The following is a 25,218-nucleotide window of genomic DNA, read 5'->3' on the forward strand; positions in this document are numbered from 1 at the left end:
GGATTGCAGAAGGTTTATATGGGAACTACACAAAGATGCTCCTTTAGAGGATATCATAAGACACTGTGCCACAGTAGGCACAAAATGCTTATTGTACTCAGACTATGATGAACATGGGAAGACGGGATCCCTCTTGACAAGGGACTTCCAGAGATACTCTCTGATGTTTTCAATGTGGGAAAGTTGGACATCTGAGAGCTCAATGTAGGTATAGAGATAGAGTGAGAAGATAGAGTGACACAAAACCTAAAATACTATGTCCAAAATGCAAATGAGGTTTCCACTGGGACTCAGAATGTAGATTGACACAGGGAAATGAGAGGCAGGGCCCAGCTCCAAGACATCAAATAAAAAACAGATGGGACATGATGGCAGCCAAGGTTACACCTTTAGAAGTTCAGGATTCTGATGTGATGAATCAGAAAAAAAATCAGATGGGAGAAAGGGATTATAATTGGAGAGAATACAGGCTTTTTTTTAACCCAAAAGAAGGGCAGTGTCCAGTGCGATCAGCTCCAATGTCATTGCCAGGTGTTGAGGAGAAATTTAGCAAGTGGTAAATAGAAGGGACTAGATAGGTTAACTGCTTGGGGAAGAAAGTTTGCTTGTATTTCTACAGATGGAGAAAGAATCAGATGGGTGCCAATGAGCCATATCCTCCTTGTCCATCAGACAGAGACAGAAAAAGGGGAAAAAAATCTCAAAACAACGGAGAAGAACTAAAAGCAGTCAGGGAAGGTGTGATCACCTCCTTTTTTGGTTCTCCTTGAACACCACCTTGAGAAGTCAGGGAGCTCATGACCACCTATGTTCTAAAAACAAAAGAAAATGGGAGATGTTATGGGCCAGAACTTGAAACAAGGTACTAAGTGGAATTAAGGAGACAATGGTCAAATCTAATTTAACATTGATTTAATCCTGCAACAAGTAATGGTTTCCTAGTGATAAAATGATGGTTTGTACTCAGCTGATAAAGCATATAAAGTACTGTGTAAACCTTAAGGTATGAAGTATGTGAGAGCTATTAGTGTCACCAAGAGAAATTATTTGTCCATTTACATCTGCATTCATTAAAAGTTTATGAAAATGTTTTTCAAATTCCACAAATTTCATACTAGGTTTCAGCCTAGTATGTCATTGTAATGCTTGAAAAACTGAGCAAGATAGAGATTAGAGAACAATTTAACAATTTATTTAATAGAGAGATTTCCTGGGACCAAATGGATCATGGTTGGTCCCAGGGCTGACTGAGACTCTCTTCTCAAAGAATGTGTCCCTGAATGTGGGATATAAGATGGTTTTATAGGGTTACAAGACCTGTGACATAATGGGGGAGGTCCCTGGATGGGTACATTCATCCCATCAAACATTAAGTTGGAATGCTTATAACCTGAGCAGAGTAACTAAATAAGACAAGTAGGGAAACTGGGTCAGGACATCAAAAAAGAACTGTGCCACAAAGAACATGACCTGTAAGTCATGACATTTTAATTAATGATTTGCCTCTATATTTGAATATCCATATACTAGATTTACCTGTTTATCAGATCATATACATTGATCTTCTCCCCAATAAGTAGTATCTGTATTTTCAAATAATTATATAATTCATGACCACTTTTCTGTCCACAATGTATAGATAGTATAATATGTATATGATAATGGAGTCTGTTACTTGTTCAGGGGCCTTTAAACAAGCCAAACCATTGTCCAAATCTGTTGAAAGTATATCGTAGTGCTAAATGTTAGGCATTTTATCCATCACATGCAATTTAGAGACAGTATTGAAGTTCTACAGGATATCAGGTAAGGCACAAACAATGGAGACTATGCCTTAAATAGATATTGTTGGAGCCATCTCACAAGTATAACCTAGATGTTGACCACAGGATTTACAAACTGGATCACAAGTAATCCCTACGGAGACCAAAAGACCTACAGGCAGAATTGATATTTTGGTTTGTTGGAAAGAACGACTAGAAGGAAAAGCAAGGGAGGGGAGGGGAGGGAATGCAGGACTAGAGGGAGGGAAAGAGGGACTAGGAGAAGGAAAAGAGAAGAAAGGAGGAGGGGGAAGGGAAGGGAAAGAAGAAAAGGGAAAGAGAAAAACGAAGAAGGGAGGGGGGAAAGGGGAGACAAGGGAATGGAGATGAAGAGGGAGGAAGAGAAGACAAGATGACAAGGAGAACTATCAGCAGCAGCAGCAGGAGCAGCATGTATCATTTCTGTATTTTTAGGTTCAGTTAATCTGGAGCTGAAAGAAATCAGTATGAGCCGATGTGCACAGGATACATTTCACATCATTAATGGAACATAGGCACAGGGAAAAGCAGGAGAGGGCAAAAAAACAAGACTAGCAAGAGCATGACCTGCATTGTTTCCTTTTGAAGAAATTTTCTTACGTTTGGGACGTTGAACCCAAGTCAGTAAAACAAAATACTGGGACCTTCTACCCACATTATAGCAGACCTCATCAAAATCCCTCCAAGTGACTTAAACTTCCATAAAAACACAATACTCGGAGGCAATCTCATTAGCCCACACCTGAATGGGGCTTTTATCGTCTATATAGCCTTAGGGTATGTTTAAATCTTTATGTTTATATTTAAACTAGAAGGGGTATCTCTTTCCATTGCATAGAAAGTGTTGAAATCCTTCCCTTCTCCCTCCTTTAATAAGAGCACCAATAAGGAAAATTAAATTCTGTAGGGATGGTCTTGAACCGAGGGCTACATGGTTGACACCAGATGTGTGGCTGTCTGTCCGGTACAAATGCTTCCCCTTCACACTTACGGGGTAGGAAGAATCAGAAGAGGCACTGGACTGTATTTGTCCATCTGGGCCCCGAGGGTCGCTTCCTTCAGTTTCACAGAATTGTTAAAAGGACTGCAAGAACCTTGGGAGATTATCGAGTAGAAGATCATTTTACAGAAGAAACCAGGCTCCTAGAGGAAGTGCTTTGCTCATTACAAAAGTAAATAAAACAGGTCTCGAGATTTGAACGCAAGAGCTCCAGGTCTCACCCATCCTCGTGCCCTCGAGCTTTGGACTCCTCGAGCTGAGAGCTAACGGATTTGGCATCCGTGCGCTCACCAGTGCGTGCCTTGACCCTTTATCGCATCCTCGTGAACCTCGGACCTGATAAAGGCATCACTTTCCCTCCGGCCATTGCCAGGATTGCTATCAGCTCTAGTGCTGAATCGGTTATTAACTGTTGCGAGTTCACAGATCCCCAAATCTCGAGTCTCGGGTTATTGACATTTCCCCTTTTAATTCTCCCTTTGTTTCCACTTTCATTTTCCCTTTATTTCCCCTTTTAATTCCCCTTTGTTTCCATTTTAATTTTCCCTTAAATACCCCCATTGAATTCCCCCTTTAATACCCCCTTTTAATTCCCCTTCTGAGTAGGCTGAGGGGCGCGAACGAGGACTCCTCAGCCTAAAGCCTGTCTCCGCAATGAAGATTTTCAATTTCTGCAAGAAGAAGGGGCAATTTCCATCTCGCCCCTTCAAGCTTTCGAGTTCCTTTGGGGTCCAAACACCCTACCCCACCGAAGGATACCTGATCCGGAGCAAGGACCTCAGGAAGATCCACAAAGCTGCCTTGCGTGGAGATGTGGCGAAGGTGCAGCAGCTACTGCTGCTGGGAAAAAACGATGTGAATGATCTGGATAAAGTGAAGCGGTAAGAGCAAAGGTTGGGTTAGAAGGAGAGAAGGGAAAGCCCAAACCCTAGGTAAGACATCCCTGCACAGGAGTAGATGAAGTGCATCCCAATTAACCATCGGGAAATCAAACCACTTCAGCACCTAGGACAGGGTCAGGATAGCAAGTCCCAAAAGCGGGCTTCACTTCCCCTTCCTACCTAGCCACTTTTAATGAATTGGAAACTCCATTTGTCATTTCGTCAGGCCAACATATTCTTGATCAGTAGCAACGTGGAAGCAAATACTATTCCCATCTGCTGAATTGTTTACAGGTCTAAAACGATTTTGTCAGGCTATACTTAAGAATATTGGGGGATTTTCTTGGGAAACTTAATGGAATGTTTTGCCATTTCCTTCAACCCCCTTTTGAGGGATAGGAAATTGAGGCAAACAAGGTCAAATAACCTCAGGGTCACAAAACTTTACTTATCTAACATCACATTTGACCTCAAGAAGAGTTTTCCTGACACCAAGTCCAGAACTCTTGTTCATTGTGCCACTTAGCTGCCCTGGGCTGGTGAAATATGGACACGATCTATGAAGAATGAAAGATTCAAGGCAGAAAATTAATTGTGCTTTTATTAAGACCTGTGTTTTATATAGATCTATAGATCTATAGATATAGATCTATAGATATAGATATAAATATATATATAGATAGATAGATAGATATAGATAGATATATAGATATAGATACAAAGGAATAGTGCAGTAGGGATTGACCTTATGCTAAGAGGTTAATCAAGAAAGGGACTTAAGCAAAGAAGCCTAAGAATCTGATACTTGGGAAGAGAACCAGGAGAAAGCAGTGTTACACAATTTAGAAGGGAATATTAAGGAGAAAATGAATGCACTTTCAAAGACACCAGAGGTTACTAAAATGAGAATAAAGAAAAAGATTTGTTAATTAAGAGATAGATTCATTAGATTCAGTGAAGAATTTAGAAAAAAAACCTTAATTTTCTGACATTCAATTACAAAAGACAGGAGAAATGGGGGATGATAGTAGGCATCAGTTGATCAAGTGTAGTTACTTTGGGGAAGGGGGGAGAAGACAAGGGGATTTTTGTAGGCAAGCAGGGAAATATCCAGGATGCAATGAAAGATTGAAGATAAGTGACAAGAGGAATGGTAAGTATTATAGAATGGTATCGCTTGTATACAAAGAGGCATTTTTATTGGCAAGGAAAAAGACTACCTCTTCATATGAGATAGGTAAATGAAAAATAATGGTAGAAGATATTTAGATGAGTTAGGTGAGAAAGAGGGTGAAAGAGGGAGATCTCAGGAAATGGTCTCAATTTTTTTTCCCCAGTAAAATATGAGTAGGTTTTTTTTTTAATTAGCTGAAAAGGTGAACAGAGTATACTATGGGAGGTTTGAAAAGGGATGAAAAGATTTGGAAGAGCTGCTTTTTTGTCATAATTTTCTGGCAGTCCAGTTCTTATATTTTCTCTTCTTTATTTTCTCTATAGATCTATTGCTTTTTTATGAGTTGTTTCACAATCTGTTCTATTTTCTTATTTTTAAAAATCTGTTTTCTTATTTTTTGGTTATGGTAACCAATTGGTTACCATTGGTTTTGGTAACCAATATGGTAAGTGCCAAGGTGCAAGGGGTCAGCAAATTGCCTGAGGAAAGGTGATTTAGCACAGGTCAGAAACGGAGCAAATTTCTAATGCAATCTGTAATGAAATGTAAATCTACCTCCTGAATATATTCCACCCCACCCCATCCATCCCTGGCAATTTTGTCTACCATACCAGCAATGAGAGTTAATGCATATTTTGTATTTCTTTAGGGGACAGTAGTACCCATTTATTTTTGGAAATTATTTATAATTTAGGCATAAGAATAATAATACATATTACATTAAAACTATCCTAAAAATGGTAAAATTTTGATTGTTGTAGTACATTATCAAACAATCATATTACTCCCTCATTTTTGTAGAACACCTCTTCACCTGGCTTGTGCCAATGGACATCCAGATGTTGTATCTCTCCTAGTAGAGAAAAATTGCAAACTAAATTTGTTGGACAATGACAGTCGAACACCGTTAATAAAGGTATGTATTAGTTAACCGTGATGGTCAATGAAATGCATGTTGATTTCTTTCTGTGATTAAGAAAATTAAAAGTTAGTAAATAAGTTAGTAGCTTTTGCTAACTTCTTTAAATATCCCTAATGATGCTTGAATATACTAAATTTTATATTGCTTTGTTATTTCTTTGTGTATATTATATCTACAGGCAATAGAATGTCAGCAGAAGGAGTGTGCAACAATCTTGCTTGAACATGGTGCAGACCCTAATCTTGGGGATGGCAACAACAACACTGCACTTCACTATGTTGTCCTAGGTCATAATGAATTCATAGCAAAAAAACTACTTCAATACCCGACTGATATTGAAGCAAAAAATAAGGTAGAAGCTAACCTCTTGTATAACAAAGCAGATTTTAAACGATTTGTTCCTACTAGGTATCACTACACAGAGACAAAATTTTCACAGGAACAAATTCTTAAGTACATGTTGTTTTGTTTGTTTGTTTTGTTGTGTTTTGTTTTTTTGTTTTGTTTTGTTTTGTTCTTTTGATCCTAAGGACTACACATTTAAAGTCATTTTCTTTCTAGGAAAGTTGGTAAGAGAGGGAAAATACTAGGCAAATGGCTTTCTTCCAGATTTAACCCTCTTAAGGCAAAATTTTAAAACATTTGTTTTGTTTGTTGTTGTTGTGGTTGTGATTGTTTTGAATTTATAAATTCAGGAGGAATGGTAAAGATAACTAGTCAACTTTAAACCCAACCAGGATATAGCTTTCTTTTAGTAGAGGTCTGTGGAAATAAGTTTGGCTTCATTTGGACAATAATTGATTATGAAATGAAAGTGACATAGAGAAGATCTAATCCAATTCCAATTGATCAATGATGGACAGAATCAGCTACACCCAGAGAAGAACACTGGGAAATGAGGGGAAACTGTTTGCATGTTTTGTTTTTCCCAGGTTATTTTTACCTTCAGAATCCAATTCTTCCTTTGCAACAACAACAACAACAACAAAAATTCAGTTCTGCACATATATATTGTATCTCAGTTATACTGTAACATATTTAATATGTATGGGAATGCCTGCAATCTAGGGGAGGGGTGGAGGGAAGATAGGCAAAATTCAGAACAGAAGGGAATACAAGGGATAATGTTGTAAAAAAAATTACCTATGCATATGTACTGTCAAAAATATAATAATTACAAAATTAATTTAAAAAAAAGAAATGAAAGTGACAAGAATGGGAGACACTCATGGCATAATATGAAATGGTCTCAACAAATTCTGAATTTCTGTCTTTTAAAATATTGTTACATATTATAAACTAGAAGGAATCCCAGTGATCTCTAGTTTCATTTTACAGGTAAAGAAACTTAGGACCCAGAGAGGTGAAATCATTTGCTTTATGGTCACATAGGAATTAATTAATAAAGGATTTGTGCTCTGGTCTTCTAACGCTGGTGTTCCATTAACGTGTCATTAGCAAATTCACAAGATGTTTACAAAATGTTATAAGCTGAATTGAATTAAATATAGAATTCTTGCTTAATATAAAGATATCTTTATTTTGACTTTGCAGGAAGGCCTCACACCACTTTTGCTGGCAATTTCAAGAAATAACATCAACATGGCAGACTTGCTCTTAGAGAATGGAGCAAATGCAAATGCCTTAGATAATGCTAAAAGGTACAGTAACTAAAACTTAAAATTGAAAAAAATTAACATCTCTAAAAGAATAAGATTAAGTCATGGAATTTACATCATGGAATGCTTAGTAAACAATAGTGATTGAAATTGAATATCATTGCAAAGAGGTGAAAAATGTCAACAAACACTGCCTATGAAAAGAAAAAAACTCTTATTTATGATTCTGCAAGAGAGAAAACACTTCCTATAGGCATACTAAGCATTTGTTTATTGGTGATTACTATTTGCAGTTTTCTTTATTGATTTGTAATTATTTAAGATTGTCCCACAAAAGTTTTGTACTCTCATTCAATTGATTTTCTTTATGAAATAATCTTAATGTCACTCATGAGGATCATAACATATATTTCATGTTATTACTTGTTTCACTTTCCCTTAGGAATATGCACATTGACAAATGCAAATAAATAAAAGCATGATAATTCTATGAAATCCTTTGAATGGACCCTTGATCTTTAATCAAGAATGTGAATTCTTATGACACTTTCTTCTTTTAATCCTTCTATCCGATCTGCTCCTACAGAAATTTTATTGTTCTTCATAAAGAATCCAGGAAACATAGTGAATTATTCTCTTGGTTTTTTTAATACTTGAGGACCAGTGCAAATTTTTATTTTCAATGCAAGATTAGTCCACCTCTCTTTCTGTTCATTCATGTCTTTGACATCACTTACTACATCAAAGTCATTATTGCCTACATCTATTTATATTCACCACATATATGTCCATGGATCCTTGGAATTATCTATAATTTTCATTCTTTTGAGATCATGTGTTTGGGTCTGGGATTTTAAAAACTTTACTATAGCCAAATATAATTCCTGAAAGAATAGTAGTGCTTATGAAATGTGGCAATGTGATTATTAGAAGTGCTGTGAAGTTTCTCAAATGACATCCAATTGTCTCTCCCTTCCCCAACAATTTTGAGACCAGTGCATTGTTGTTGTTCAGTGCCCATGCAGGCTTTGATGTGTGCATGTATATCTGTACATAGAAACACATCTACAAACCTATAGACAAACCAACTAGATGGGGCTGCCCATTAAACTACACAGAATCTGGAAATACTTACTTTTATCTACTTTAACCAATCTCTTTTTACTGAATGTGGGACTTTTTCATGTTCCAAGACTTGATGCAGTCAGCAAAATGTCATCTCCAACTAGGAGTATTTGGAAATCATTTCCATCATATACAACCTATTCTATTTGGACTCTGTCCAGAGCATCCTAAACAGCACTGGCAAACACCTTAGGTGAGCATATACTTCATTATTTACATCTAGCTTATTGGAAAAAAGTATCTCTTTGGTGGAATGTGTCATGGGATCTTGTTTGATCTTAGCATATGCATGAAAGAAAAATTTTTGATATCACCAAAAAAAAGCAAAACCCAACTACAACCACCCACTCCCAAACACAAAACTGATATCATCCTAACAAACAAAAATGATTGGTTACCATTGTTGGAATAATTTCAGAATTAGATGGTTATGGACATTCAGATCATAGACTGGCCAGTGTTAAGATAAAAATTAATGCAAATGAGGAGAAAGCCTAAATATGAAAGGGATATAATAGCTATAACCTGCTGTTTTTAAACAAGCTATCAAACCCTCCAAAATGGGAACTTCCGTCAATACTAAATCATTATCTCAAAGAGGAAGCCAAAATAGCCCAGAACCTGCATCAGTTGGGATATATCATCTCTGCAATAAAGAGAGATGTTAGCACTAAAATTAGCTCAAGCTTAGAACAACACAATTTATTTAAAAAAAAAAAAAAATTGAAGTTAGAAGATGAAGACAGGTATTGCTTTGCAAAAAAATGAAAAGCCATTAAGGAGAGAATAAGCCTGTAGGCTGTTTTGCATGAAGACTAGCCAGATCATTCTGAAAGAATTTGTCTACAAACCTGGAAGAATGACAATGAATAAATATGAAATTGAACAGAATCATCAATATTTCTATTTTCATTATGACCAATAGTGGGACATTTGAACCCATTCAGTTCAGTATCTAAAATTCTCTGTGAGGCAAGATAAATTCAAAATTCTGCAGGAAGAGTGGCAAGACCTGAACTAGATGCCTATAAAAAAAAAGTCCATGAGAGAAAAAGCCCCCTCCCAAAAGTGCAAGAGATATTTCAGAATAATTTTTAAAGCATTTGAAAGAAAGAAAAATTCTAAAAGAGTAAAAAAGATCACTTCCCAGTGAAAGAAATATTACAAATATTGAATAGTAATAGATTGGATTTTCATTGAGCTGAAATTGAAAAAAATGTTGATAATTTCTTTCTGAACTTTTACTCTGAATGTATTAATTTTATTTTTAATAACATTTGATGTTTTACCAATTACATGTCAAGATAATTTGAGCATTCACTTTTCTGAGATTTTGAGTTTCTAAATCTCTTCCATCCTTTCAATTTGATGTAGGGGAGAGAAGTGCTTTTATCTTGGAAAACTAATTTTCACATTAATCACATTAGGTTTTTTTTTAGGTTTTAGGTTTTTTTTAGGTAATTTTTTACAACATTATCCCTTGCACTTACTACTGTTCAGATTTCTTCCCATCCTCCTCCCCCAGATGGCAGGCAGTCTTATACATGTTAAATATATTACAATATATTCTAGATACAATATATGTGTGTAGAACCAAATTTCTTGTTACACAGGAAGAAATGGATTCAGAAGGTAGAAATAACAGTTTACACTCATTTCAAAGTGTTCCTTTTCTGGATGTAGCTGAATCTGTCCATCATTGATCAATTGGAATTGGATTAGCTCTTCTCTATGTTGAAGATATCCACTTCCATCAGAATACATCCTCATACAGTATTGTTGTTGAAGTGTATAATGATCTCCTGGTTCTGCGTGTTTCACTTAGCATCAGTTCATGTAAGTCTCTCCAAGCCTCTCTGTATTTCTCCTCTTGGTCATTTCTTACAGAACAATAATATTCCATAACATTCATATACCAAAATTTACCCAACCATTCTCCAATTGATGGACATCCATTCATTTTCCAGCTTCTAGCCACTCTGAAAAGGGCTGCCACAAACATTTTGGCACATACAGGTCCCTTTCCCTTCGTTAGTATTTCCTTGGGATATAAGCCCAGTAGTAGTATGGCTGGGTCAAAGGGTATGTACATTTTGATAACTTTTTGGGCATAATTGCAGATTGCTCTCCAGAATGGTTGGCTTCTTTCACAACTCCACCAACAATGCATCAGTGTCCCAGTTTTCCCACAGCCCCTCCAACATTCATCATTATTTGTTGCTGTCATCTGAGCCAATCTGACAGGTGTGTAATGATATCTCATAGTTGTCTTAATTTGCATTTCTCTGATCAATAGTGATTTGGAACACTCTTTCATATAAGTAGAAATAGTTTCAATTTCATCATCTGAAATTTGCCTGTTCATATCCTTTGACCATTTTTCAATTGGAGAATGGCTTGATTTCTTATAAATTAAAGTCAATTCTCTGTATATTTTGGAGATGAGGCCTTTATCAGAACCTTTAACTATAAAAATGTTTTCCCAATTTGTTACTTCCCTTCTAATCTTGTTTGCATTAGTTTTGTTTGTGCAGAAACTTTTTAATTTGGTGTAATCAAAATTTTCTATTTTGTGATCAATAATGGTCTCTAGTTCTCCCTTGGACACAAACTCCTTCCTCCTCCACAAGTCTGAGAGGTAAACCATCCTATGATCCTCCAATTTATTTATGATTTTGTTCGTTATGCCTAAATCTTGGACCCATTTTGATCTAATCGTAGTATGTGGTGTTAAATGTGGGTCCATGCCTAGTTTCTGCCATACTAATTTCCAGTTTTCCCTGCAGTTTTTGTCAAATAATGAATTCTTATACCAAAATTTGGGATCTTAGTGTTTGTCAAACACTAGATTGCTATTTTTATTCACTATCTTGCCCTGTGAACCTAACCTATGCCACTGATCAACTAGTCTATTTCTTAGCCAATACCAAATGGTTTTGGTGACTGTTGCTATATAATACAGTTCTAGATCAGGTACAGCTAGACCACCTTCACTTAATTTTTTTTTCATTACTTCCCTTGAAATTCTCGACCTTTTGTTGTTCCATATAAATTCTGTTGTTATTTTTTCTAGGTTATTGAAATAGTTTCTTGGAAGTCTGATTGGTATAGCACTAAATAAATAGATTAGTTTAGGGAGTATTGTCATTTTAATTATATTCGCTCGGCCTATCCAAGAGCACCGAATGTCTTTCCAATTATTTAAATCTGACTTTATTTTTGTGGCAAGTGTTTTGTAATTTTGCTCATATAATTCCTGACTCTCCTTTGGTAGATATATTCCCAAATATTTCATACTATCGACCGTTATTTTGAATGGAATTTCTCTTTGTATCTCTTGCTGTTGCATTTTGTCAGTGATATATAAAAATGCCGAGGATTTATGTGGATTTATTTTGTATTCTGCCACTTTGCTAAAATTCTGACTTATTTCTAATAGCTTTTTAGCAGAGTCTTTGGGGTTCTCTAAGTATACCATCACGTCATCTGCGAAAAGTGATAATTTGATTTCCACATTTCCTACTCTAATTCCTTGAATCTCTTTCTCGGCTCTTATTGCCGAGGCTAGAGTTTCTAGTACTATATTGAAAAGTAATGGTGATACTGGGCAACCTTGTTTCACTCCTGATCTTATAGGGAAAGGTTCTAGTTTATCGCCATTACATATGATGTTTACTGAAGGTTTTAAATATATGCTCCTTATTATTTCAAGGAATAGTCCATTTATTCCTAGACTCTCAAGCGTTTTTAATAGGAATGGATGTTGGATTTTATCAAATGCTTTTTCTGCATCTATTGAGATGATCATATGGTTTTTATTAATGTGATTATTAATATGGTCAATTATACTAATAGTTTTCCTAATATTATACCAGCCCTGCATTCCTGGTATAAATCCCACTTGGTCATAGTGTATTATCCTGGGGATGATTTTCTGAAGTCTATTTGCTAATATCTTATTTAAGATTTTAGCATCAATATTCACTAAGGAAATTGGTGTACAGTTTTCTTTCTCAGTTTTCAATCTACCTGGTTTAGGTATCAGTACCATGTCTGTGTCATAGAAGGAATTTGGTAGGACTCCTTCAATCCCTATTTCTTCAAATAGTTTACATAGCATTGGAGTTAGTTGTTCTTTAAGTGTTTGGTAGAATTCAGATGTAAATCCATCTGGTCCTGGGGACTTTTCTTAGGAAGTTGGTTAATAGCTTGGTCTATTTATTTTTCTGAAATGGGACTATTTAGACTACTTACTTCTTCCTCTGTTAATCTGGGCAAGCTGTATTTTTGAAGGTATTCTTCCATTTCATTGAAGTTATCGAATTTATTGGCATAAAGTTGAGCAAAGTAGCTCCTAACTATTGTTCTAATTAACTCTTCATTAGTGGTGAGTTCACCCTTTTCACTTTCAAGACTAACAGTTTGCTTTTTCTCTTTCCTTTTTTTAATCAGGTTTACTAAGGGTTTGTCTATTTTGTTGCTTTTTTCATAGAACCAACTCTTAGTTTTATTAATTAATTCAATAGTTTTTTTTTACTTTCAATTTTATTAATCTCACCTTTTATTTTTTGAATTTCAAGTTTTGTGTTTTTCTGGGGGGTTTTAATTTGTTCCTTTTCTAGCAATTTTAGTTGTAAGCCCAATTCGTTGACCCTCTCTTTCTCTATTTTATGCAAGTAGGCCTCTAGAGATATAAAACTTCCCCTTATTACTGCTTTGGCTGTATCCTACACATTTTGGTATGATGTCTCATTATTGTCATTTTCTTGGGTGAAGTTATTAATTATGTCTATGATTTGCTGTTTTACCCAGTCATTCTTTAAGATTATTTAGTTTCCAATTATTTTTTGATCTATTTTCCCCTGGCATTTTATTAAATGTAATTTTGATTGCATTGTGGTCTGAAAAGGATGCATTTACTATTTCTGCCTTACTGCATTTGCTTTTGAGGTTTTTATGCCCTAGTATATGATCAATTTTTGTATAGGTTCCATGAACTGCTGAGAAGGAAGTATACTCCTTTCTGTCTCCATTTAGCTTTCGCCAGAGACCTAACATATCAAACTTTTCTAGTATTCTATTTACCTGTTTGACTTCTTTCTTATTTATTTTGTGGTTTGATTTATCTAATTCTGAGAGTGCAAAGTTGAGATGTCCCACTATTTTAATTTTGCTATCTATTTCCTCTTGCAGCTCTCTTAATTTCTCTTTTAAGAATTTAGATGCTGCACCACTTCGTGCATATACGTTTAATATTGATACTGCTTCATTATTGATGCTGCCCTTTAGCAGGATATAATGCCATTCCTTATCTCTTTTAATTTGATCAATTTTTGTTTTTGCTTGATCTGACATGTGGATGGCTACCCCTGCTTTTTTGGTTTTGCCTGAAGCATAATAGATTCTGCTCCACCCTTTTACTTTTAGTTTGAATGTATCACCCTGTTTCAGGTGTGTTTCCTGTAAACAACATATAGTAGGATTCTGACTTTTAATCCATTCTGCTAACAGCTTCCTCTTAATGAGGCAGTTTGCCCTGTTCACATTTATGGTTAGAAGGACTAATTCTATATTGCTTAGCATCCTATTAACCCCTGCTTATGCTTTTCCCCTTTCCTTGCCTCTTACACCCCTGCCCAGTATTTTTTTTTTTTAATTTCTAATCATGAACAAATTTATTTTAAAACAGTTTTTGGTGTATATGTATGTGTATGTATATTATGTATATTACCATTCATTAAAGACAAAAGCAAATTTCCATACTAATTACATGGATACACTTGTTTATTTTTATATAATGAATTAAATCTTAGTGGGATATTTTATAGTTTTATTGATGCTAAATTTTTCGTGACTCAATTTAAGAAGCTTTGTCATAGACACTGAAATAATATCAATACTAAACATATATGCACCAAATGATATGGGGCCAAATTCTTTTTTTTTTTTAATTTTTTAAATTATATATATATACTTTTTTTATAATATTATCCCTTGTATTCATTTTTCCAAATTACCCCCCCTCCCTCTATTCCCTCCCCCCAATGACAGGCAATCCCATACAATTTACATGTGTTACAATATAGTCTAGGTACAATACATGTGTGTGAATATCATTTTCTTGTTGCACAATAAACATTAGAATCCGAAGGTACATGCAACCTGGGCAGACAGATATTAGTGCTAACAATTTACATTCACTTCCCAGTGTTTCTTCTCTGGGTGTAGCTACCTCTGTCCATCATTGATCAACTGGAAGTGAGTTGGATCTTCTTTATGTTGAAGATTTCCACCTCCATCAGAATACATCCTCATACAGTATTGTTGTTGAAGTGTACAGTGATCTTCTGGTTCTGCTCATTTCACTCAGCATCAGTTGATTTAAGTCTCTCCAGGCCTCTCTGTATTCCTCCTGCTGGTCATTTCTTACAGAGCAATAATATTCCATAACCTTCATATACCACAATTTACCCAACCATTCTCCAACTGATGGGCATCCATTCATCTTCCAGTTTCTAGCTACAACAAAAAGAGCTGCCACAAACATTTTGGCACATATATGTCTCTTTCCGCTCTTTAGTATTTCTTTGGGATATAATTCCAGTAGTAGCTCTGCTGGGTCAAAGGGTATGCACAGTTTGATAACTTTTTGGGCATAATTCCAGATTGCTCTCCACTATGGCTGGATTCTTTCGCAACTCCACCAGCAATGTATTAGTGTCCCAATTTCCCCACATCCCCTCCAACATTTATCATTATTTGTTCCTGTCATCTTAGCCAATATGACAGGTGTGTAGTAGTATCTCAGAGTGGTCTTAATTTGCAATTCTCTGATCAGTAGTGATTTGGAACACTCTTTCATGTGAGTGGATATAGTTTCAATTTCTTCCTCTGTGAATTGTCTGTTCATATCCTTTGACCATTTATCAATTGGAGAATGGTTCGGTTTCTTATAAATTATGGTTAGTTCTCTATATATTTTGGAAATGAGACCTTTGTCAGAACCTTTGTTTTTAAAAATATTTTCCCAATTTGTTACTTCCCTTCTAATGTTGTTTGCATTAGTATTATTTGTACAGAAACTTTTTAGTTTGATGTAATCAAAATCTTCTATTTTGTGATCAATAATGATCTCTAGTTCTCCTCTGGTCATAAATTCCTTCCTCCTCCACAAGTCTGAGAGGTAGATTATCCTCTGTTCCTCTAATCTATTTATTATCTCCCTCTTTATGCCTAAATCATAGACCCATTTTGATCTTATCTTGGTATATGGTGTTAAGTGTGGATCCATATCTAATTTCTGCCATACTAATTTCCAGTTTTCCCAACAGTTTTTTCCGAATAATGAATTTTTATCCCTAATGTTGGAATCTTTGGGTTTGTCAAAGATTAGATTGCTATAGATGTACCCTTTTTTGTCCTTTGTATCTAATCTGTTCCACTGATCTACCGGTCTATTTCTTAGCCAATACCAAATGGTTTTGGCGACTGCTGCTATATAATATAGCTTTAGATCAGGTACACTTAGACCACCTTCCTCTGAGTTTTTTTTTCATTAGTTCCCTTGCAATTCTCGACCTTTTATTCTTCCATATGAATTTTGTTGTTATTTTTTCTAGGTCATTGAAATAGTTTCTTGGGAGTCTGATTGGTATAGCACTAAATAAATAGATTAGTTTGGGGAGTATTGTCATCTTTATTATATTCGCTCGGCCTATCCAAGAGCACTGAATGTCTTTCCAATTATTTAAATCTGATTTTATTTTTGTGGCAAGTGTTTTGTAATTTTTCTCATATAATTCCTGACTTTTCTTTGGTAGATGGATTCCCAAATATTTTATACTCTCAACATTTGTTTAGAATGGAATTTCTCTTTGTATCTCTTGCTGTTGCATTTTGTTAGTGATATATAAAAATGCCGTGGATTTATGTGGATTTATTTTGTATCCTGCCACTTTGCTGAAATTTTGAATTATTTCTAGTAGCTTTTTAGCAGAGTCTTTGGGGTTCTCGAAGTATACCATCATGTCATCTGCAAAAAGTGATAGTTTAATTTCCTCATTTCCTACTCTAATTCCTTGAATCTCTTTCTCGGCTCTTATTGCCGAGGCTAGCGTTTCTAGTACTATATTGAATAGTAATGGTGATAGTGGGCAACCTTGTTTCACTCCTGATCTTACTGGGAAAGGTTGCAGTTTATTTCTATTGCATATTATGCTTACTGAAGGTCTTAAATATATGCTCCTTATTATTTCAAGGAATAGTCCATTTATTCCTATACTCTCAAGAGTTTTTAGTAGGAATGGATGTTGGATTTTGTCAAATGCTTTTTCTGCATCTATTGAGATGATCATATGGTTCTTATTAATTTGATTATTAATATGGTCAATTATATTAATAGTTTTCCTAATATTAAACCAGCCCTGCATTCCTGGAATAAATCCTACTTGATCATAGTGTATTATCTTGGAGATGATTTTCTGAAGTCTTTTTGCTAATATCTTATTTAAGATTTTAGCATCAATATTCATTAAGGAGATTGGTCTATAATTTTCTTTCTCAGTTTTCGATCTACCTGGTTTAGGTATCAGTACCATGTCTGTGTCATAAAAGGAGTTTGGTAGGACTCCTTCATCCCCTATTTTTTCAAATAATTTATATAACATTGGGGCTAATTGTTCTTTAAATGTTTGGTAGAATTCACATGTGAATCCATCTGGCCCTGGGGATTTTTTCCTGGGGAGTTGATTAATAGCTTGTTCTATTTCTTTTTCTGAAATGGGACTATTTAAGCAATTTATCTCCTCCTCTGTTAATCTAGGGAGCCTATATTTTTGGAGGAAGTCATCCATTTCACTTAAATTATCAAATTTATTGGCATAAAGTTGGGCAAAGTAACTCCTTATTATTTCTCTAATTTCCTCTTCATTGGTGGAAAGATCCCCCTTTTCATTTGTAAGACTATCAATTTGATTTTCCTCTTTCTTTTTTTTGATCAAATTTACCAAAGGTTTATCTATTTTATTGGCTTTTTCATAAAACCAACTCTTGGTTTTATTTATTAATTCAATAGTTTTTTTACTTTCAATTTTATTGATTTCTCCTTTTAATTTTTGTATTTCAAGTTTAATTTTTGGTTGGGGGTTTATAATTTGGTCTTTTTCTAGCCTTTTAAGTGGTAAGCCCAATTCGTTAATCTTCTCTTTCTCAATTTTCTTCAAATAAGCCTCTAAAGATATAAAATTTCCCCTTATTACTGCTTTAGCTGCATCCCAAAGATTTTGATATGATGTCTCATCATTGTCATTATCTTGGGTGAAATTGTTAATTGTTTCTATAATTTGCTCTTTCACCCAGTCATTCTTTGAGATGAGATTATTCAGTTTCCAATTACTTTTTGGTCTATTTACCCCTAACTTTTTACTGAATGTAGCTTTTATTGCATTGTGATCTGAGAAGAAGGCATTTATTATTTCTGCCTTCCTACATTTAATTTTGAGATCTTTATGTCCTAATATATGGTCAATTTTTGTATAGGATCCATGAACTGCTGAGAAGAAAGTATATTCCTTCCTATTGCCATTCAGTTTTCTTCAAAGGTCTATCATACCTAGTTTTTCTAATATTCTATTTACTTTTTTAATTTCTTTCTTATTTGTTTTGTGGTTTGATTTGTCTAAATCTGAGAGTGCAAGGTTGAGATCTCCCACTATTATAGTTTTACTGTCTATTTCTTCTTGTAGTTCTCTTAACTTTTCCTTTAGAAAGTTAGATGCTATACCACTTGGTGCATATATGTTTAGTATTGATATGGCTTCATTATTTATGCTACCTTTCAGCAGGATATAGTTTCCTTCCTTATCTTTTTTAACGAGATCTACTTCTGCTTTTGCTTGATCTGAGATAAGGATAGCTACCCCTGCTTTTTTGGCTTTACCTGAAGCATAATAGGCTCTGTTCCAACCTTTTACTTTTATTCTGTATGTATCTCCCTGCTTTAAGTGTGTTTCCTGTAGGCAACATATTGTAGGGTTCTGCTTTTTGATCCAATCTGCTATCCGTCTCCGTTTGATGGGATCGTTCATCCCATTTACATTTACAGTTAAAATTACTAATTCTGTATTTCCTGCCATCGTATTATCCCCAGATTATGCTTTTTTCCCTTGACCACCCTGATCCCCCTCCCCGATATTTAATTTACAGACCCCCCTTGTGACGCGCAACCCTCCCTCTTTTTTTTTTTTTTTTAGGATCCCTCCCCCCTCCCTCCAAGTCCCTTCACTTATTCTCCTTTCCCTTTTCCCTTTTCCTCCCCCCCCTTTTAATGAGGTGAGAGAAAAATTCTCTGAAAAACAAATATGTTAATTATTTACTTTTTGAGCCTCTCCTGATGAGAGTAAGATTCACACAATGATTCTCCCCCTCACTAAGTTCCCTCAGATATGGTGTATTTTCTATGCCTCTTCCTGGGATGTAGTTTCCCTCTTTTTATCACTCCTTCCCCTTTTTCTGAACCGACCTCCTTCCCTTTATTACACCCCCCTTTTTTTCTTTTATATCAGTAAAATCAAATTATCCTTGAGTATTTTTTATATACCCACCACAGAGTTACAGTTCTCAAGGGTTCTGTGTACCTTTTTCTGTTTCTCTTCAGTCTTGTGTATGTAGATCAAATTTTTTGTTTAAGTCTGGTTTTTTTCTTAGAAACATATAGAATTCCTCTGTTTCATTGAATGACCATCTTCTTCCATGGAAAAAGATGCTAAACTTAGCTGGGTAGTTCATTCTTGGTTGCAGTCCTTGATCTTTTGCCTTATGGAATATCAGGTTCCAGGCCCTTCTATCTTTTAATGTGGAGGCAGCCAGATCTTGGGTGACCCTTATTGTGGCACCTTGGTATTTAAATTGTTTTTTTTCTAGCTGCTTGCAGGATTTTCTCCTTTGTGTGGTAATTCTGCAGCTTAGCCACTATATTCCGTGGTGTTCTTTTTTTAGGGTCTATTTCAGAAGGAGTTCGATGAATTCTTTCCACATCTACTTTCCCTTCTGTTTCTATTATCTCTGGACAGTTCTCTTTGATAATTTCCTGTAAAATAGAATCTAGGCTCTTTTTTTGATCATAGTTTTCGGGAAGTCCAATAATCCGCAGATTATCTCTCCTAGATCTATTTTCCAGGTCTATAGATTTTCCCAGTAAGTATTTGACGTTGTTCTCCAGCTTCTCATTTTTTTTTGTTTTGTTTGACTGATTCTTGGGTTCTCTGTGAATCATTCATTTCTATTTGTTCCATCCTGACTTTTAAGGAGTTATTTTCTTCTTTCACAGTTTTTAGTTCTTTTTGTAAATGCCCAATTTCGTTTTTAAATGAATTATTTTGCTCTATTGAATTTTTTTCCATTTCCCTAATTTTTTTTTTGAGAATTATTTTCTTTTTCCAATTCAGAAATTCTATTTTCTTGAGACTTTTTTATCTTTTCCAATTCAGAAATCCTACTTTCCTGTGTTTTTTTAACCTTTTCTAATTCGTAAATTTCGTTTCCCTGCATCTCCTGTGAATTCTTTATTTTTTCCAACTCCAATTGCAGGACGTTGTTATTCTCTATCATAGCTTCCCTTTCCTTTCCCCATTTTTCTTCAATCTCCCTCAATTTTTTACGAGTTTCTTCTAGGAGAGAGTTATGTAATGGGGGGCAGGAATCGTTCCCCTTTAGGTTGTTATCTGCTGACTCTCTGCTGTTACCTTCCTCGGGGTTGGATACCCGCTCTTTCTCTGTATAGAAGGAATCTATGGTTTTTCTAGCTTTTTTGCTCATATTTAAAAAAATCTTTTGGGGTCTGTCCCTGGGGTAGGAAATTATATATTTACTTCTTTACCAGCTTCCTCCCAGACCAGATGGATGCAGAGGCTCCTGCGCCTGAGCTAAGATGGAGCTCTGGGAGAGAGTTCCCCACCCCCTCCCTGGAAGTGCCTCAGAGGTGATTAGCGCTACTGTGCTTCGAGGGCATAGAATAGTAAAGACAGCACAAAGCCCAGCCTATGTGTCCGGGTGGGGAGTGGATGTCTGCAGCAGGTCATGTGAAAAGCCCCTGTGCTCAAACTGGAAGTGTCTGCCAGAAACCTTGGTCCCTAGTTCAAAGGTTTCGCTTCTCTGGGACTTCCTGGAGCTGAGTTCCACTCCCTCCAGCTAAGCTAGGCAGTGTGTGTTGCCTTGGGCCGTATCCACCCACTTGTCAATCTCTTAACTATTCTCAGGAGGTAGCTGACGCCACACCCCCTGGTGCCGAGATCTGCTGAGTCACCTTCAGGGTCCAGGGAAAATCTAATCTGAGTTTTAAAATATTTTGGCTTTCTCTTCTGAACTGCTAAATAATTAGCAGAGAAGAGCTAACAGCCTGTGCCAGATTCCTTTACCTCAGTGGCTTATCTGATCCCAGAGCCCTTCCCAGCGCAATGGGCGCAGTGTGCCACTACCCCACCGTCTGTGCTGGTCTCTCTTATTCCTCCCCCGGGAACTGACCTTTCCTGTTGAAACTCCAGATTCTCTTCAGCTGGTAAGTCGTGCTTCCAGTCCTTATGGTATCTATCAGTCCTGAGCTAATTCTGAGACTTAATTTATCTAATTGGTTGTGAGGGAGTGAGGACGTTCACAGAGACGTGTGTTTCTTCTCCGCCATCCCCCCCTACCCAGTATTAAAGTGGTGAACACCACTTGCTTTTCACAGCCCTCCATTTTTAGGATCCCTCCCCCACCTTAAAGTTCCTCCCCTTATTTTACCCCTTTTCCTCAAAATTTCTGTATTCCCTTCCCCTTAGCTTACTCCTTCCCTTTCACTTTTCAATGAAGTGGAAGAAGTTTCACCATTAATCGAATATGTCGATTGAGACACACTATGTTCATCTCCCTCCTTTCTTTCTCTCAGATATAATAGGTTACCTTTGCCTCTTCATGAGATGTAGTCCCACCACTTTACCCTTTTTTATGATATAATTTCCTTTCCACCTCTAGTTTCTAAGACAAATTGTATATATGTTCTTTACATATTTTTTTGGCAGAAGTATAGTTCTCAAGATTTCTTTTTACCTTTTTAGAAATCTCTTGAGTTCTGTATTTGAAGATCAAACCTTTGATGTAAATCTGTTTTTTTCATCAAAAATAGATGGAATTCATTTATTTCGTTAAATGTCCATCTTCTTCCCTGGAAAACGATGCTCATTCTTGCTGGGTAAGTTATTCTTGGCTGCATACCAAGTCCCTTAGCCTTTTGGAATATCATATTCCAGGCCCTTTGTTCTTTTAATGCGGACGCTGCTAGATCCTGGGTTATTCTTATTGTAGATCCTCCATATCTGAATTGCTTTGTTCTAGCAGCTTCCAATATCTTTTGCTTTGTCTGATGGTTCTTGAACTTGGCCACTATATTTCTTGGCGTTTTGATTTTAGGTTCCCTTTCAGTAGGTGATCGATGAATGTTTTCAATGTCTATTTTACCCTCTGTTTCCAGAACATCTGGGCAGTTCTCTTTGATAATTTCATCGAAAATGGTGTCCAATCTCTTTTTTTCCTCCCATTTTTCAGGGAGACCGATTATTCTCAAATCGTCTCTCTTGGATCTGTTTCCCAGGTCTGTTGTCTTTCTAATAAGGTACTTGACATTCTTTTCAATTGTTTCATTTCTCTGGTTTTGCTTGACTACCCCTTGGTTTCTCCTTGAGTCATTCATTTCTACTTATTCGAGTCTAATTTTCAATGATGTATTTTCTTCACTCACTTTTTTTATATCTCTTTGTAATTGTCCAATTGAGTTTTTTTCTTCTATGGAATTTTTTTTCCATTTTATCCATTTTATTCTTTAGAGAGCTGTTTTCTTTTGCCAGCTCACTAATCCTGTTTTCCTTGGAGCTGTTTACCTTTTCCAGCTCACTAATCTTGTTTCTCAATGATTTGATTTCTTTATCCACCCTGTCTTTAAATGCATGGGATGACTTCTCCAGGCTCTCTTGCCAAGCTTCCCTTTCCTTTTCCCATTTGTCTTCCAGCTCTCTTGTGAGAGTGAGAGCCTTTTTGATTTCCTCTATGAGATTCTTTTGTATTGAGGAGCAGCTCATATCCCCCTTAGGGGATTCCTCTAGGGACAGTCTGTTTTTAGTCTCCTCAGTGTTTGAAGTCTGCTCTCTCTATATACAAAAGCTGTCAATGGTTAGAACCCTTTTGAAATTTTTGTTCATTTTGTCAGAGTAGGAATCGAAGAAAAAAAAATTGACAAGAGAAACAATTGATCTGTTTTGCGGGGGATGGGGATGGATGGTATTAATGGGCTTCCTCTACAGACTGGGGGTAGGGCAGCAGAGAGCCACTAACAGAACAACGATGACTGTACTGAGTCTGCACTCTGAGGCTCTGAGAACGCGCTGAATCAGTCCAGGTGGGGGTTGGGGGTGGCCGGGTTCTGAGAGACGCAGGCTTTCCGGGGTTTCCCCCTTTCTTATCATCTCATAGGGGTACAAACATAGCATTGCTGGTATTCACAGTTTTCTCCTCCTTTGGCTATAATTCCAAATTGTTCTTCAGAAAGGTTGGATCAGTTCACAACTCCACCAACAATGCATAAATGTCCCAATTTTCCTATCTTTTCTTCAACTTTTATCATTTTATTTTATTAGAGTATAATTTTATTTCTCTATCTAGCACTTCCTTATTTAGGTATAGCACCATATTTGTTGCATAAAAGGAATTTAGCAGGACTCCTTCACCTATTTTCCCTAGCAATGTATATGCTCATAGAATGAAGTTTTCTTTGAATGTTTATTAGAATTCCAAAGTGAACCCATCGGGCACTGGGGATTTTTTTTCCTTAAGGAGTTCAATAATGGCTTGCTCAATTTCTTTTTCTAAGATGCAGTTATTTAATTAGGCATTCTATTTCCGGTTCACTTAACTTGGGTAATTTATGATTTCCTAAATATTCATTGATTTCCTCCTATTTATTAGTACATAATTGGGCAAAATATTTGCCAATAATTGCTTTAATTTCTTCATTAGTGATAATTTCATATTTTTTGATACTGGAATTTGGTTTTCAACACTCTTTAAAAAAATCTAATTAATTAATGATGTATCTCAATGATTTTTCATAAAAGCAGCTATTGGATTTATTAGCTTAATACTTCCACTACATTTTTTTAATAAGTTAAATCTCTTGAATCTCAGATTTGATTTTGAGGATTTCCATTTGGTACTGAATTAGTGATTTTTAAATTTGCTCTCTTACTAAGTTTTGTTTTTTGTTTTTTTTTTTAGTTTCTGGCCCAATTCATTGATCTGTTCTATTTCTATTTCACTGATATAAGAATTTAGAGAAGTAAATTTTACCTTTATTTAATGCTGTTTTGGTTACATTTCATAAATTTTGGTATGTCATCCCATTTATATCATTCTCTTTTACGGGCATTTATTTTGTATCCAGCTTTACTAAAGTTAATTCTTTTTTAGTATTTTTAGTTGATTAACTAAACATGCCATATCATCTGCAAATAATGATAGTTTTGTTTTCTCATTACCAACTCTATTCCTGTCATTTCTTTTTCCCCCTCTTATTGTTAAAGCTAACATTTCTAATACAATATTAAATAGTAGTGGGGATAAGAGACAACCTCATTTCACTCCTGAGTTTACTGGAAATGTTTCTACCATATTATTCCCATTGCATATAATGCTTGAATATGGTTTTAGATAGATGGTATTTATCATTTTTAGGAAAATTTGATTTATTACTACATCCTCTTGTTGTTGTTGTTTAATATGAATTAATATTATATTTTGTTGAATGCTTTTGTCTGAATATATTGAGATAATTATATGATTTCTGTTAGTTTTGTTATTGATATAGTCAATTATGCTGTTAGTTTTTTCTGATATTCAGACAGCTCTCTATTCCTGGTATAAATGCTATGTAACCATTTTGTATAATTCTGGTAATAAGTTCCTATAATCGCTTTTTGAAAATTTATTTATTCTTATTGTCAGTTACATTTAAACCTTTTCATTTCTTTTTACAAGTTTTGAGTTCCAAATTTATAGAAAAGACATGCCATTCGCCAAATGATTAGTAGCTAAAGCATATAAACAGACAATTTTCAGATGATGAAATTAAAATCATTTCTAGTCATGTGAAAAAATGTTCTAAATCATTATTGGTCTGAGAAATGCAAATTAGGACAACTCTGAGGTACCATTACAGAATTCTCAGATTGGTTAAAATGACAAGAAAAGATCATGATGAATGTTAGATGGAATGTGGGAAAACTGAGACAATATTATATTACTGATGGAGTTGTGAACTGACCCAACCATTCTGGAGAGCAATATGGAACTATGCCCAAAGGGTTATCAAATTGTGCATACCCTTTGAACCAGCAGTGTCTCTACTTACCTGCATTCCAAAGAAATCGTAAAAAAAATGAAAAATGATTGATCCTAACCTAATACCTTATACCAAGAAAAAGTTGAATGGAATAATGATTTAGACATAAAGAGTGTTACTATAAGCAAATTAGAAGAATAATCTCAGTTCAGTGAGGAAGGAAAGAATTTGTTGCCAAAGAAGAACTAGAGTACATTCTGGAATACAAAATGGATAATTTAATTTTAAATTAATGTGATTTAAAAATTTTCTGCACACACAAAAAAAATCTG

General features: G+C 35.5%; 1 protein-coding gene across 3 annotated transcripts in view; it reads left to right on the top strand.

Moving 5' to 3' along the window:
• The window catches only part of LOC141544617 (uncharacterized), a 115,620-nt gene that overhangs the window by 36,748 nt on the left and 53,654 nt on the right, over positions 1-25,218 (top strand). For all 3 annotated transcript variants that reach the window (XM_074271011.1, XM_074271012.1, XM_074271013.1), the window contains exons 4-7: positions 3,409-3,683; positions 5,659-5,773; positions 5,958-6,131; positions 7,334-7,440. In XM_074271011.1, coding sequence (XP_074127112.1) covers positions 3,457-3,683; positions 5,659-5,773; positions 5,958-6,131; positions 7,334-7,440 — 623 coding nt within the window. In that variant the 5' untranslated portion in view covers positions 3,409-3,456. The remainder of the gene's footprint in view (positions 1-3,408; positions 3,684-5,658; positions 5,774-5,957; positions 6,132-7,333; positions 7,441-25,218) is intronic.

The sequence above is a fragment of the Sminthopsis crassicaudata genome, chromosome 5 (assembly GCF_048593235.1).
Source record: "Sminthopsis crassicaudata isolate SCR6 chromosome 5, ASM4859323v1, whole genome shotgun sequence".
NCBI classification, from domain to species: Eukaryota; Metazoa; Chordata; class Mammalia; order Dasyuromorphia; family Dasyuridae; genus Sminthopsis; species Sminthopsis crassicaudata.